Consider the following 15,171-nt stretch of genomic DNA (forward strand, 5'->3'; position numbering starts at 1 on the left):
GTTGGAGAGCCCTTGCTGCACAGTAGTGGGGCCATGAGGAACCAAGTCTACATTTGCATCTCTCCTTGAGAGGAGGTCTCTGAACATGTGCCATCTATTCTCCATGGATAGCCATTTATTCTCCATCGAACATAAGAGCATAAGAATTAGGAGCAGGAGTAGGCCATTTGGCCCATCGAGCCTGCTCTACCATTCAATGAGATCATGGTTGATCTTCTACCTCAACTCCACTTTCCTGCACTATTTACATATCACTTGATTCCCTTAATATCCAAAAGTCTATAGATCTCTGTCTGGAATATACTCAAAGACTGAGCCTTCACAGCCCTCTGGGGTAGAGAATTCCAAAGATTCACCACCCTCTGAGTGAAGAAGTAGTTCCTCATCTCAGTCCTTAATGGCCGTCCCCTTATTCTGAGACTGTGACCCCTGGTTCTAGACTCCTCAGCCAGAGGAAACATCCTCTCTGCATCTACCCAGTCAAGCCCTGGAAGGATTTTGCATGTTTCAATGAGATCACCCCTCATTCTTCTAAACTCTGGAGAATATAGGCCTAGTCTACTCAATCTCTCCTCATAGGACAATCCCCCCATCCCAGGAATCAGTCTGGTGAATCTTTGTTGTACTCTCTCTATGGCAAGTATATCCTTCCTTAGGTAAGGAGATCTAAACTGTACATAATACTCCAGTATGTACAATGGTGCAGTGTCACCAGGGCCCTATATAATTGCAGTAAGACATCTTTACTCTTTACTCAAATGCTCTTGTAATAAAGGCCAACATACCATTTGCTATCTTAATTGCTTGCTGTGCCTGCATATTAACTTTCAGTGATTTGTGTACAAGGACACCCAGGTCCCTCTGAACACCAACATTTCCCAATCTCTCACCATTTAAAAAATACTCTGCTTTTCTATTTTTTCTACCAAAATAGATAACTTCACATTTCTCCACATTATATTCCATTTGCCATGTTCTTGCCCTCTCACTTAGCCTGGCTATATTCCTTTGAAGTCTCTTTGCATCCTCCTTACAACTTACATTCCCACCTAGCTTTGTATCATCACTAAACTTGGATATATTACATTTGGTCCTCGTATACCAATCATTGATATAGATTGTGAATAGCTGGGGCCCAAGCACTGATCCTTGTGGCATCCCACTAGTTACATCCTGCCAACCCAAAAATGACCCATTTATTCCTACACTCTGTTTTCTGTCCATTAACCAATCCTCAATCCATGCTAGTATATTGCCACCAATCCAATGAGCACTAATTTTGTTCAATAGCCTCTTGTGTGGAACTTTATCGAATGCCTTCTGAAAATCCAAATATATCACATCCACTGGTCCCCCCTTATACATTCTGCTAGTTACAACCTCAAAAAACTCTAACATGATTTCCCTTTCATAAATCTGTGTTGACTCTGCGCAATCCTATTATTATTTTCTAAGTGCCCTGTTACCACGTCCTTAATAATAGATTCCAGCATTTTCCCTACTACTGATGTTAAGCTAACTGGTCTGTAGTTCCGCGATTTCTCTTTCCCTCCTTTCTTAAATAGCGGGGTTACATTAGTTACCTTCTAATCTGCGGGAACCGTTCTAGAATCTATGGAATTTTGGAAGATGACAACTAATGCATCCATTATCTCTATAGCCGCCTCTTTCAAAACCCGAGGATGTAGGCCATCAGATCCAGGGGATTGTATCGACTTTCAGTGCCATTAATTTCTCACTAATATTTTTTACTAATACTAATTTCTTTCAGTTCCTCATTCTCGCTAGACCCTTGGTACTCCACTATTTCCGGGAGGTTTTCCGTGTCTTCTTCTGTGAAGCTAGACACAAAGTATTTGTTTAATTTCTCTGCCATTTCCTTATTCCCCACTATAATTTTGCCTGTCTCAATCTGAAGGGGACCCACATTTGCTTTCGCTAATTCTTTCCATTTTACATACCTATAGAAGCTTTTACAGTCTGTTTTTCTGTCTCTCGTTAGATTACTCTCATTCTATTTTCCCTTTCTTTATCTATTTCTTGGTCCTCCTTTACTGAATTCTAAAATCCACCCAATCCTCAGGCTTACTGCTCCATGTGCTCCTGTGAGTGACACAATGGCCCTGAAATTCCGACGTTCCCGGGCCCGAACGAAGTTTGTACGGACCCGGGAAGACATCGGAAAAGGCGGTTTTCAGCGCGCAATGCGCATGCGCTGAAAACTGCCTTTTCCGATCTGTCAAGTTTCTGGCTTAACAGATCATCCGCAGATTGGGAGCAAGGACATCTGTAAGTGCAAATTTCCAATATTTACACATACAAATGTCCTCAAAATTCTTGCGCCTGAAAAAGCAGGCGCATAGCCTACTTTTACAGGCGCAAGTGTTTTAAAAAACATATAAAAATAAAGTTATGAAAACATATTTTATCATTAAAAACCCTCCTCACAACAGTTGCAGCTGTGTGCCATTTCTTAACATCTTCTATCTCTCTCTTATTCAGCCTGACATAATCCCACACCCTCTGCACAGTCACAATATGCGCCTAAATATGTTCCGCATTAAATGCTCTCATAACTCTTGGAGGGCATCTCCACTGAGCCTTTACCATCTTTCACTAATTACCACTTCGTCCAGGACACCTTCCCCTCAATGGAGTCATATGGAGAAACATATCTGAACTCTTTCTGTGCAGCTTAAGGTCCATCACATTACTCTTTATGTGCTGTGAGGGTCATTCGATCTCTCAGATTTATTACATCTCTCAGAATAGACTTATGTCCATCACCACAACAAGGCATGCTGGGTACAGGTCTTTTGTGATGAATCAGAACTGATTTTATGAAGTAGTTTCCTTGCAGTACAAAGAAAAACACATTAACAAGGTGATAGTGATAGTCTAATCATTGAAACCTTAACAGTAGGCCACTGAGTTACCATGGCGCTTGTCTCTTGCTGTGTTCTATTGACTGTAGTCCTTCCTCAGTTTGCTCTGTAATCGCGCTGCCCCTAAAGTCAAATAGCTGTAACTTAATACCCTTTTCCTCCCATACAAGTGTTGTCAGAGTCTGCAGCTGTCTCAGGCTTACAGTAGATCATTCTAACCCTAACCCTCTCACCCTCTATGTGATATGTAGTGCTTCCCTGAGAACGTCTTGAAGGACAGTGTCACAGAATTAATTAATCAGCTTGGCTGCACAAAATGTGACGTGCTGAAGACTTTTCACTTATTCATAATTATTTTGCCTTCGCCACTGGGCTTCTCAATGAAGGTCTTTCAGCAAGGTCAAAGAAAAAAGTTTCCATCAGCCGAGACACATTTCAGTCGCTTTTATCACGTCCAAATTAAACAGACCATCAGCAATAAAGTAAAGCAACATCCACCTAACTTTTTTCCAGCAGTCCCACTCATAATGGTCCAGTATCTGCACCATAGTCGCGATGTGCAGCGCTGCAGCACTCAGAGCCCTTCTCCCTGCCGCCCGACTCACGGCCAGGTCAGACCTGCTGTTTGGGAGTGGTCCTCCTGGCGAGCGGCAGGTCGATCTGAGGCCAGAATCCCTCACCAAAATAGGCGATTTGCAGTAAACTGGTCTTGAGTCCTTCTGTACTCTGACACTCATCTTGAAGCCTTGGATCGGACCGCCTGTTTCGTGGAACACCTTCGAATATTGCTTGATGATGTCCTCTTTTGATGCAAATTTAATTTCCACACAAAAAGTCCAGCTTCAGTGATCCCAACTAATTTCTACCTATTAAGGCAGCCTTGTCTCCTACTACTATTATGAGAGGCAAGCTCTGAAAAACTGATATTTGTATTTCACCAGTACAGTGATATGTCCTACCTCAGGGATTTGCTCTTCTGAGTAGCTTCGTAGCTCTATCTTTGACTTCTCCATTGAAAAATCACTCAACTTGTCGAGATATAGCAATTCTGGTACTACACTCACAGATGCAACAGTGTCGACTTCCATGGGTTTTCTGGATCCTGCAACGTCTACTTAGATGATGATACCTCGTGAATCATTGTTAGGAACTCTTGTGCACCCGATGACGTGTATCTCTTCAATGCTATGTAGTGTCTGGCTATTTCTACTTCTAGCATTGAACATCGGTTTACTCTTCAGTCGGCATGCCTTCACAAGATGTCCAGTTTTCTTGCAGAAGAAACACTCTGCCTTCACAAATGGACAGCTTTGAGCAATGTGTTATCCCAGGCACCGATAGTATGATTTCAATGCACTGTTACCTTGGCCAGTTGCTGAGACCTTGGGGCCCAACAGCCCTTTACTTCTACCCTGCAGGCGATTCACCTTGGTTGTCTGATGACAGGAAATGGCACAAAATTCTTGGGAGTATTGGTCGGCCATATCCATCGACATTACTGTCTGACAAGCTAAATCAAAAGTCAAGTTCGGGATTGTCCACAACTTTCTTTTGATTGCTTCATTCTTCATGCCACAAACAAAGTGGTCACACAATGCTCGGTCCTGAAAGTTTCCGAAATGACATTGAATGGATAGCTTTTTTAAAGCTACAATGTAATTGATTTCATATTCTAAAACTATAACTTTCAGCAATTTCCAGGGGCTCAGGACTGTATTGCCGAATCTCCATCAGTGGTGTGTCCTTTGGCTTGACGGGAACAAGCAAATTTTTCGGGTTTCATACACCTCGGGGCCTGCTTCAGTCAGGAAAATAGCCTATTTTCTTTCTAACACCACCCAGTTATGATTTTCATCATCGGGGACTTCGACAATACTATTTGAGGTGAGAAACATTTCTAGCTGCTCCACATATGCTCCGAAAGTCTCTTGGTCATGATGGAACTCACCCAGGTGCCCTATTATTCCCTTAGGCATGGCCATCTGGACTCTGGCAATGTCAATAGTTTGCTTGAAATTTACCTTGGATTTTTAGCTGTGCTGCAAAACAATAAACCTCACAAATCTTCTCTGTTGGTTGGCTGGATGATCCACCAACAAAAATTTCAGCTAGGGAATCCTATTATCCCATCTTCATCATCAATATGATATCTTCTTTACGACATCATAAGCATACACATACACAAGATGGCTCTACAGGAACTTGTCATGTGACCTTGTCATGTGATCTTTTTATTATATACATCAGGAATTGCATTACCACAGTATTCCACTAGGTGGAGCAGTAGTCCATTAGGGAAGCTCTATATTACAGAGAGGTAGTTAGTCAAATGGTGATTTGATGATGTAGATAGAGAGAGAGGGATGGGTGGACATGCAAGGTATGTTGGCGTGAATAATCATGTGCAGAAGCAGACTTGGGAAGGCAGTTTGCTGAGGATGTGATGAGAGGCACAGCTGAATAAAGTTGAGTGTGGCTTTGCACTCACCTTTCCTAATCTCCAGCACTACACCCAGGTCCACCTGACAACATCCCTGCTCTGATCTTTGGAGCCAGGTTCCTTTGGTCTGCGGGATAGGTCTCTTCCATCCATCCAAAGGTAAGAGGACCTCCCTATGTGCTCTGACTCCCTCCACAAGCATATGGAAGATGTCATCGGAGATCCTGGGTGCAGCCCTCTGCATCTGTGCAGTCATGTTTCCAAGTGTTTGGAATATTCAAAAGCTCCAGAGCAGTGCCTGCACACTGCTAGATGAACTTCAAATGTAAGTGGCCATGGCTCCTTTAAATATCCCGGCTGAATATGCATCATCCAAGACATCATCGGACGCGCCATTTAATAGGGATGGGTAATGTGCAGGGCTGCCTTAATAGGCATCATTAACGGGAAGTCGATCTCAGGAGCGGAATGGAATGAGGAATGGGATCGCGACCCGTCACGGTGACCGCCCACACCCAACCCACCCAGGTGCAGAAAATTCCGGCCAATGAATTCAATAGAAATTATGTATATTAGGCAGGTGATCCAATATTGTGCATTACACAAAGTTAGAATTAACTCCACTGTCTTCTCCTCCCTCTCTCCCTCTCCCTCTCCCTTCAACTCCTCCCCATCTCCATCCCCATCCCTTCTTCACTCACCTCCATTTCTATCCTCCTCCTTCCCTTTCTCACCATCCCACATTGATTCCATTATCTCCAATCCATTAATCCTGATGGACCTGAAAAGTTCACATTGATTTTGAATACCCTTGTTCAACACCACAGGAGATTGACTAATGTATTATTAAAATCAGTATGCCCTGTCACCCATAAACATTCTTTATGGACCTTTCAATATCAAATGCATCCACACCCTTATGACATTTGAAATTACCTGTGATTTCTGTAGGTGATGCTGCAAATGGTTTTCCCATTCAGAATATGTAGCCGTTAATCATGTTCTCCCTGTCACAAAACCCTTGTGACTCTCTAATTCTACCATTAAAACTTGGTTTAAGTTTGCATGCATCCAAGCATTGGTCCCCACAGTGCTGCACTCAACACTTCCCCATCCACCCACTCCCAGGCTGACATGCCATTTCTCATGAGTACTATCTATTCCTTTTATCCAACCTCATATCCAGTTCCACATTCTATCCTGGGTTCCCACAGATTTTGGTTTTATTAGTAATTCCTTCTGGAACTTTCCTACCTGGAAGGGCCGTAAGAATGGCTGGTGTGGGAAATGAAATATCACACAGGTGTTCTCTGAGGTTGAGTTAAGGCACATTGTTGACATAGATAGAGGAGCTTTACTCGGCATCTATTGCAAGCTATAAGTTTTAAGCTGGCTTGATCCTTAAATAAAAGGTATTCCATTCCTCAGCACTGACATCCTTTGCTTTGATAAACATTGTGGGGATACATTTCTATGGGGGTAAAAGTTCCACAGGGATTATCCTGCTTGCTCACCTGCTGCAACTTCAACAGAAAAGCCGAAGACATTTTATGCTGTATTTTCTTAGGTTTCAGTGGCTCTTCTGCCAAAGTTACAGCCGGTGAGCAGGAGAATACTCGGATGTTCACACCCTCTAAATCATCAACAAAGACAAGAAAGAAAGAAAAAAAATTGGTGGGGGAGAAATTCTGGAGTGCCCAGCTTGGGTCGCTAACTTTTGAAAGTTGAAAAAATTAGCGCAAGGTGAGAATGTTTTTCAGCTTTCAAAAAATGTGATGTTTGTGCTCCAGGAAGGAAGTGGAGCACTAACTCAAGTGCTCTAATTCCTTCCCAGAGCGCAAGAGGCAGCTGGTGGGGCAGTATTGTGCAGCGCTGCACAATGGGCCACGCAGCATTGCCGTGTTCAAAGGCTCCTTCCCTCCCTGGTCCCCAAGGATAGCTGCGATCCGGCCCAATCAGCCTCATGCACTCCAGCAGAGTGCCAGGCTGATCGGTGCAGCCGAAGAGGAATCAAAAATATTGAAAACCGCCATTTTTTAAATTTTGTACTTACCTCGGCCACCTCCTCTTTAACTTCCGCCCCGAAGCACCCGGCCTCCCGATCAGCGCCTCCTGCAGCTGCCGGTGTTTTCACCTGCCGATGCTGCAGGGGACGGAAGTTCGGGTCCAGGGCGCTACCGGAACAATGATGTCATGATCTCCGGGTGAAAGAGATCAGGGCGCAACGTCCGACCGCCACCGCAAACCTTCCGCCGAAGTTAGCGGGAGTTGTTCATCTCGCCGCACCCGGTCAGTAAGTGATTGGCGCCCTGCTATCGCCCCCTGGAGGTGATAACAGGAGGTGCTAAGGAGGCCAAATTCTAGGCCTTGATATTTTAAACCAAATTCTTATGATAAGTAGCTTTAGAAAATAATACTTCAATTTTTTCAACCAATCAGGTCAATATTATTAACAGCCAACTCATTTTATGGAATCCTATTTCTTTTCCTTTTAGCAATATCATGTCGCAAGCAAGATGGTGGTCAAGTGGACATTAATAATTGCCTGAAGTGGGCTGGCACAATGCCACTTCTAACTCAACACTGTCAATTGCCCTGCCAGGATGACTGCCAGTTCACCAACTGGTCCAAATTTTCTTCCTGCAGTGGTGACTGCGGTACAGTACAGACCAGAAGGAGGACACTTGTCGGTGAGTGACAAAACAAATAGAAATATCTTTAGCAAACTTACTGTGTGACCATTTCACCTTATTCTGATACCACAAAGTAAATGTGCATACTTGAATCTGTTCCACCCTGTTCAAATTTGTATACATGCTTCCATGATATGGAAGTGGAAACTAGATATTTTAATGTGATAGTTATTTATGACAGGCACTCTGTCCAGCATTTCATACTGAAAGTACATCATTAATTCATAGTTTTTTTTGTCTTTGTTTCTTATGGTGAACATTTCTCATAAAAAATCTTTGGATTTACACTTCATCAACAAATTTTTACTGTGCTTTTGATTTAGCATTTTTGCATCAACCTTTAAATAACCTTGACAAGTTTGACCACATAAGCAATCTATATGACAATGCTGCTTTCATCAAACAAGTTTCTAAATAATTCTCTAGGTCAAGGGTTCACAACCTTTTGCTTCTGAAGCCCCCCTCCTGTGTTATAAAAATTCCACAGGCCCCCCATAACATAACACAAATATTTTTCTGTATAAAAATTCACTCAGCGTTGGTCCCACTCACCATCTTACTGCTGCTGCTATCCCCTGGCACGCCCTTCCCACTCCCTCATTCCCTCCACATGAGCCCCAATCACCTAATCCCAGTCTCCAACTTTTTCCTGTGACCCCCAACTCCCTCAGCAACTGTTCCCGGCACATCAGCCGGTCCCGGTTCTCTGCTTGATTGTCAGTGAAACAACCTTTTTTCCCCATCTCCAATATTTTAGAATTAATAAACAAAAATGTACAATAAAAATGAAAAACACAATTTTTTTAAGGCCCTATGATTTTTTTCCCAAATTGTTTGCAGCAGTGTCCAAATTAATGTTTTATCCCTGGCGGCTCCAGGACCATCCTGGAAGGGTGAAATGTTAACTGGAGGCCAACATTCGGTATCATCAATCAAGTCTGTCTGTGATGCCCTCCTTGGTAAAGCAAGACTGCTAACACTGAAGGTATAGGCTCGCAGGTGAAGAATGGGTGAGGTTAGGCATCAAAGGCAGCCAGCACCCTTGTAATAATACTACAGTGTGAGTCAACACTTCGAAGACATTAGGAGAGAAAATAAGGTGGGAGGTGGGGGGAATTAGACCATGCAGATATTTAAATGAGTTTGCAAACTATTTCAGTTTTTCTGGTAATAAATGTCAATTCTAATAGTTTCCTAATTTTGACATATTCCACTCTTCCTTCACAAAGACAGTGACTGTCTGTTTGACCCCAGAAGCTCCTTTCCTCCTTGCAGCTGCTGCCTAATTCTTTGCTTCTTCTCCATTTTATTGACAATCGCGACTGCAGGAATAACAATATCGGACAAAAAAATTCAAATCCGAAATGGAACCGATGTACGCGCCATTGGCTGATTTCAATAGGCGCGGGATACTTGAACTGAATGGGTTACAGTTGCCACCGGTGATGTATGGCAGTAAGAGGATTCATGGAGTGAAAGATGCAATTCGAAGAGCAACTGCCCCAATTAGCCCGGGGAGGGGCAACAACAAACCACACAGCATGGCGTTAGGGGGAGGAACAAAATATACAGTGGGGCCTGTTGAGAGGAAAGCAGAGGACAGAGAGCTCGAACCAGGAGATCTGCGCTCAGAACCCATCTCCTCTCTCCCTTCTCAGTGAGTGGATAGCCTGGGCTCAGCAGCAGCTGCTGCTGTCCTTGTACATAAGTTCGGGGCGAGGAGGGGGGAGGGAGCACAGAGGTCGTAGTTGGGGCTGGAGCCACCAGTTTGAAGGAAAAGGGTTGCCTAATAGGTCAGTCATATTGCCACCACATGCAAGAGGGATGTAAGGCTGGAGGAAGTTGTAGAGATAGGGTGGGGTGAGACCATAGAGGTATTTGAACACAAGCATAAAGATTTTTAATTTAATGCATCGGGAGGCAAGTAGCGAATGTCGTTCAGTGAGGATGAGGGTGAGGACCCAACGTGTGCAGCAGGGTTTTAAACAAGTTGAAATCTATGGAGGGTGAAGGATGGGAAATCAGCAAGGAAGACATTGGAATAATTGGGTCTAGAAGTGATCAAAGCATGGATGAGAGGTTCAATGAAAGTAGGGATGAAGGTGGCTGATGTTGCAGAGGTGGAAATGCTTCCTTATTTCTAAACCACAGACTATCTCTAGTCAAAATGATGGCCAGGCAGTCTACTACATACTTCTGCAAATATGGTTGCCAAACTACCGACTGAAAGCTGCCCGCCTTACATCGCTCTTGCATGTGATGGTCATCTGACTCGGACCTTTTAGGCAATCCTTCCCTTTCACCCCACCATTGGTGGCAGTGGCATCATCCGCCTTGGCCTTACTCTCAAGGACTCCCTCCTTAAACCTCTTCCACATTTAAATTTCTCTCTTCATATTGTCTCTCCCTATGGGCAAGTGTCTGGCTTCTCTTCCACACTTTATCACGATGGGTAAGATTGGGAACTTGGAAGGGTGGGGATTATATCTGCATCCTACCACAATGTGGCCCAATATAATATTTCACTGAGACATTGCACTACTGTGATCCATCTCACTCGACCTACTTTGAGCTTTAGCTGTAATACAGGCTGGAATTTAGCTTTATTGACCTGCCCAGAGGTGGGGGGTGGAGGGGAGCACAGTAGAGTGTGGGAAGTCTGGGTTTCCCCACATGCTGTGGAGTTTTTCCATATAGAGTACGTGTGATGTCACGGACAGGTTCCCCATCCGGAAGTCAGCCTGATTGCCAGACTGGCTTCCAGTCGGGCGGGAACGCTGGAAGGGAGGCCGCAACCACAGGTAAGTGCGAGCCCCAACCCCGGCAGGAGGGAATCCAATCTCAGGTGTTTGGAGTCCAATTCCCGAACCTGGGGTGTGGGTTCCGATTGCTGACCCCGGGGGGCGTTGGGGTCATTTGTATGGGGGTGCTGATGGTGGGAGAGCTTCGGGGGCCGGGGTGAAGCACTTTTTTTCCGAAGGCCCGGGATCCCCGGCCAGCCGCAGTTATAATATTTAAAGTGCCAACTTGCCTCCTGGGAGCAGATTGACTGCCCGACGCCACCCGCGCCCCCCCCCCCCCATCCCACCTTTGTTAAACCCAGAATTGGGTGGGTTAGTAATGAGTTGGCGTCAGGATTCACATTTTTAATACTTTAACTTCCCACTTGACCACAATGCACCCATTTGTTAGGGTTAAGTTCAAACATAGTGAAAGGATCTAGATCTGAAATTTGAGATCAGGAGTTTACCTTCTGAGTGTCCTGCTGTGCTGGATGCAGTAATGTTGTTTCCTCGCACTTAAAAGTTGGTTTCATTCTGATGTTTTCTTAAACTGATGTATCCTTTCATTGTTACTATCAGGGAAAAGCAAGAAGAGAGAAAAATGTAGGAACACTCAACAGTTCCCTCTAATTGAGACCCAGTTCTGTCCCTGCGACAAGTACACAGCCCAGCCTATAGGCAACTTGTCTGACTGCATTCTGCCTGAGGGAAAGATGGAGATCATGCTTGGCATGAAGATCCAAGGAGATATCAAGGAGTGTGGACAGGGATATCGCTATCAATCCGTAGCTTGCCGTGATCAGAATAATAGACTTGTCGAATCAGAACGATGCAACAGACATGGTAAGTTGAAGAGAAATGAAAAATGTCAGTAGTTTTGTTTCATTAGAATACACCTTTGTAAAAATAAAAACACCCGTATGCTATTTCTCTAAAGTACCGTGGGAAAAAGATTACTGTAGTTGGAACACAAAAACATAAGAAATAGGAGCAAGAGTAGACCATATGGCCCCTCGAGCCCACTCCGCCATTCAATAAGATGACGGCTGAACTACATCAATTCCCACTTTCCCGCTCGATCCCCATAATCCCTTGATTCCCTTAGAGTTCAAAAATCAATCGATCTCAGTCTTGAATATACTCACAACAACTGAGCATGCATAGCCCTCTGGGTAGAGAATTCCAAAGATTCACAACCCTCTGAATTAAGAAATTTCTCCTCATCTCAGTCCTAAATGGCTGACCCTTTATCCTGGGACTATGAGCCCCTATCTTTAGACTCTCCAGCCAGGGAAAACTATCTCTCAGCACCTACCCTGTCAAGCCCTTTAAGAATGTTATATGTTTCAATGAGATCACCTCTCATTTTTCTAAACTCCAGAGGATTATAGGCCCATTCTGCTCAATCTCTCCTCATAGGACATCCCTCTCAGCCCAGGAATCAATCTAGTGAACCTTTATTGCACCCCCTCTAAGGCAGTATGTCCTTCCTTAGGTCAGAAGACCAAAGCTGTACACAGTATTCCAGGTGTGGTCTCACTAGGGCCTTATATAATTGCAGCAAGATTTCCTTACTCTTATAATCCAAACTCCTGGCAATAAATGCCAATATACCGTTTGCCTTTCTAATTACTTGATAAACCTGCATGTTAACCTTCTGTGCTTTGTGCACAAGGACACACAATTTCCTCTGAATACCAATATTTACTAATCTCTCACCTTTTTAAAAAAAAAAATCCTGCTTTTCAATTCTTCCCACCAAAGTGGATAATTTCACACTTTCCCACATTATACTCCATCTGCCACTTTCTTGCCCACTCACTTAACCTGTCTGTTGTGTATGCATGCCTATTTACTGTGTGATGTCTGTAACACTGCTATGCAACAATGAATGTACCCTTACGCTGTACACACCTTGCCTGTACACTAGAGAGTGCTGCTGCTGGAGACCTAAGGGTTACCTGCACACTGCAGGTAACCCAGTATAAAAAGGAACACACAGCTTGTTGTCCTCACTCAGGAGCTGCAAATAAAGCTCTACAGATCTACACAGTTTAAGTATCATACCCTGCCTCATGGAGTCATTACTAAAGGTGCCTACATACACTACAACAGGCGACGAGGATGAGATACAAGGTCACGAACCATACGCTCAGCTTGTCGAATCTCAGCATCTTTCAGCAATTTACCGATGGGGAAGATTGGGACGCTTTTGTAGAAAGATTGGAACACTTAAGGAGACTGGCTGCACCGTGCAACTTTGGCGACCACCTAAATGAAGCACTAAAGGACTCTAAACCGACGAGAGCAGTGCACCACATTGATACTTCTAAGGACAGAAACGCTGCCCCGAGTCCTGTAACCCTGAGTCCGCCACATGGGGCAAACCGGCTAGCCCCTGAGGAAACCACAGGGCCCACCAGTGCCACTACAAAGACTATGCATGCAAAGAGGAAAGACTCCTTCAAAGGATGTGCAGAAAAAGCTTTACTCACCGCGTCTCTGATGAGTTGGCTGATCACTGAGGCTCCGACACAGATGAAGGTGAAGTTGCTCAACCCCTGGAAGAAGAGTATGGAACTGATACCTGCTCCACCGAAAGTTCTCCGTGGATGAAGAAAGTAGACATGGACGGAGTCCCAGTTTCTATGGAGAGCGAAACAGAGGCGAGCCAGTCTGCGATGAGCCAAGCGACCTTTGAAGAACTTTGGATGAATCCCGCCAATCGACCACAACAGCATCCTGTCCAAGCAAAGCTGCTCCCAGACCTCCGGGCTCTGGCAATCAACCTCGAACATGGATCCATCGCTGCATCCGGAGGTTCTACTGTCCAGCTCGACTGCCCTACAACCCCTGGCCACCAGGGCCAAAACCAGGAGCATGAGGCCAATACCCTCCAGCTTCCCTGGCAAACCCTGGGATGACCTGACCCTCATCCCAATTGGTGGACAAGGAGCCCAACCAGTCTTGTGGCCCTGCCCACAACTACCCACATCACAGTGTATACACACCACCCACTGCTGCTGTGGCTACCCCCCCCCCCCGAGGGATCCCACAACAGCAACACCCGCAGGGGAAGTGTATGAGGCCAGCCTCAAGCACAGGAGTCACACCTGGCAACCACACAACCCTCACCACAACCTCCCATAGCCCACCACTGATCACCTCCCCTGGGCATGACAATAAGGATATGAAAAATGCTTAGGTGGGGAAGTGTTGTTGTGTATGCATGCCTGTTTACTGTGTGATGTCTGTAACACTGTTATGCAACAATGAATGAACTATTACACTGTACACACCTTGCCTGTACACCAGAGGGTGCTGCTGCTGGAGACCTGAGGGTAAAAAGGAACACACAGCTTCTTGTCCTCACTCAGGAGCTGCAAATAAAGGACTACAGGTCTACACAGTTTAAGTATCATACCCTGCCTCGTGGAGTCATTACTAAAGGTGCCTACATACACTACACTGTCTATATCCCTTTGCAGCCTCTTTGTGTCCTTCTCACAGCTTACTCTCCCACCTAGCTTGGATATATTACATTCAGTCCCTAATCTAGTTTAAATATATAAATTGTAAATAGCTGAGGCCCAAGCACTAATCCTTGCAGCACTCCACTAATTATACCCTGCCAACTGAAAATGGCCCATTTAGTCCTACTCTCTGTTTTCTGTTCTTTAACCAATCCTCAATCGATGCTAGTATATTACCCTCAAACCCATAAACCCTAATTTTGAACAACATAAGCATGCATGTATTTCAATGATGTAATAAATCATGGGGTTCAGATGGTGTTGAGCCATTTTTGTGCTGCAGATTTGTTCCTCCAAAATTTGCTGTTTCCAGATGATTCAATGCACCCAGGCACAAACCCAGGAAAATCTCCCCTGCTGTCTCTTCTATAAGTATGACATTGCGAAATCAAACTTTGTGAAAGGTCTATTAAGTTGACTTAACTATTGAAAGCAACAGAAAATTAACTTTGTAAATGTGTCCAAGTTTGTTTCCAGACACTGGACCTATAAACTGGAATCCCACCTTTGGTCTTCATATTGGTATAAGCAGTGCTCAAAGACCTGCTTTACTGGGCATCCCTGCGTTGTCTCAGAAATATGAGATTGCAGGCCAGGAATATCCCCTTCCCCTGCACAAATATCATTGTGATGGGCTTGAGCCTACTGCAAGCACAGGTCTTCCTCCACCCTTCCCATCACCCCTTCCCCCATTAGGGAGACGTAGAATGCTAGCAAAATGAGTTTCCATAGCTTTTTCCTGACCTTTGCTCCAGAAGAAATTAGCACTTCCCAGGGCAAGGGTCACAAAAATCGGCCCCACCAGCTCGATAGGAAATCAATGAGTCCTTTTCCCAG

General features: G+C 44.6%; 1 protein-coding gene across 2 annotated transcripts in view; it reads left to right on the plus strand.

Moving 5' to 3' along the window:
* The window catches only part of LOC139264479 (thrombospondin type-1 domain-containing protein 7A-like), a 757,124-nt gene that overhangs the window by 648,132 nt on the left and 93,821 nt on the right, over positions 1–15,171 (plus strand). For both annotated transcript variants that reach the window (XM_070881020.1, XM_070881021.1), the window contains 2 exons: positions 7,821–8,015; positions 11,381–11,644. In XM_070881020.1, the coding sequence (XP_070737121.1) occupies positions 7,821–8,015; positions 11,381–11,644 (459 nt within the window). The remainder of the gene's footprint in view (positions 1–7,820; positions 8,016–11,380; positions 11,645–15,171) is intronic.

The sequence above is a fragment of the Pristiophorus japonicus genome, chromosome 5 (genome assembly GCF_044704955.1).
Source record: "Pristiophorus japonicus isolate sPriJap1 chromosome 5, sPriJap1.hap1, whole genome shotgun sequence".
Lineage (NCBI taxonomy): Eukaryota > Metazoa > Chordata > Chondrichthyes > Pristiophoridae > Pristiophorus > Pristiophorus japonicus.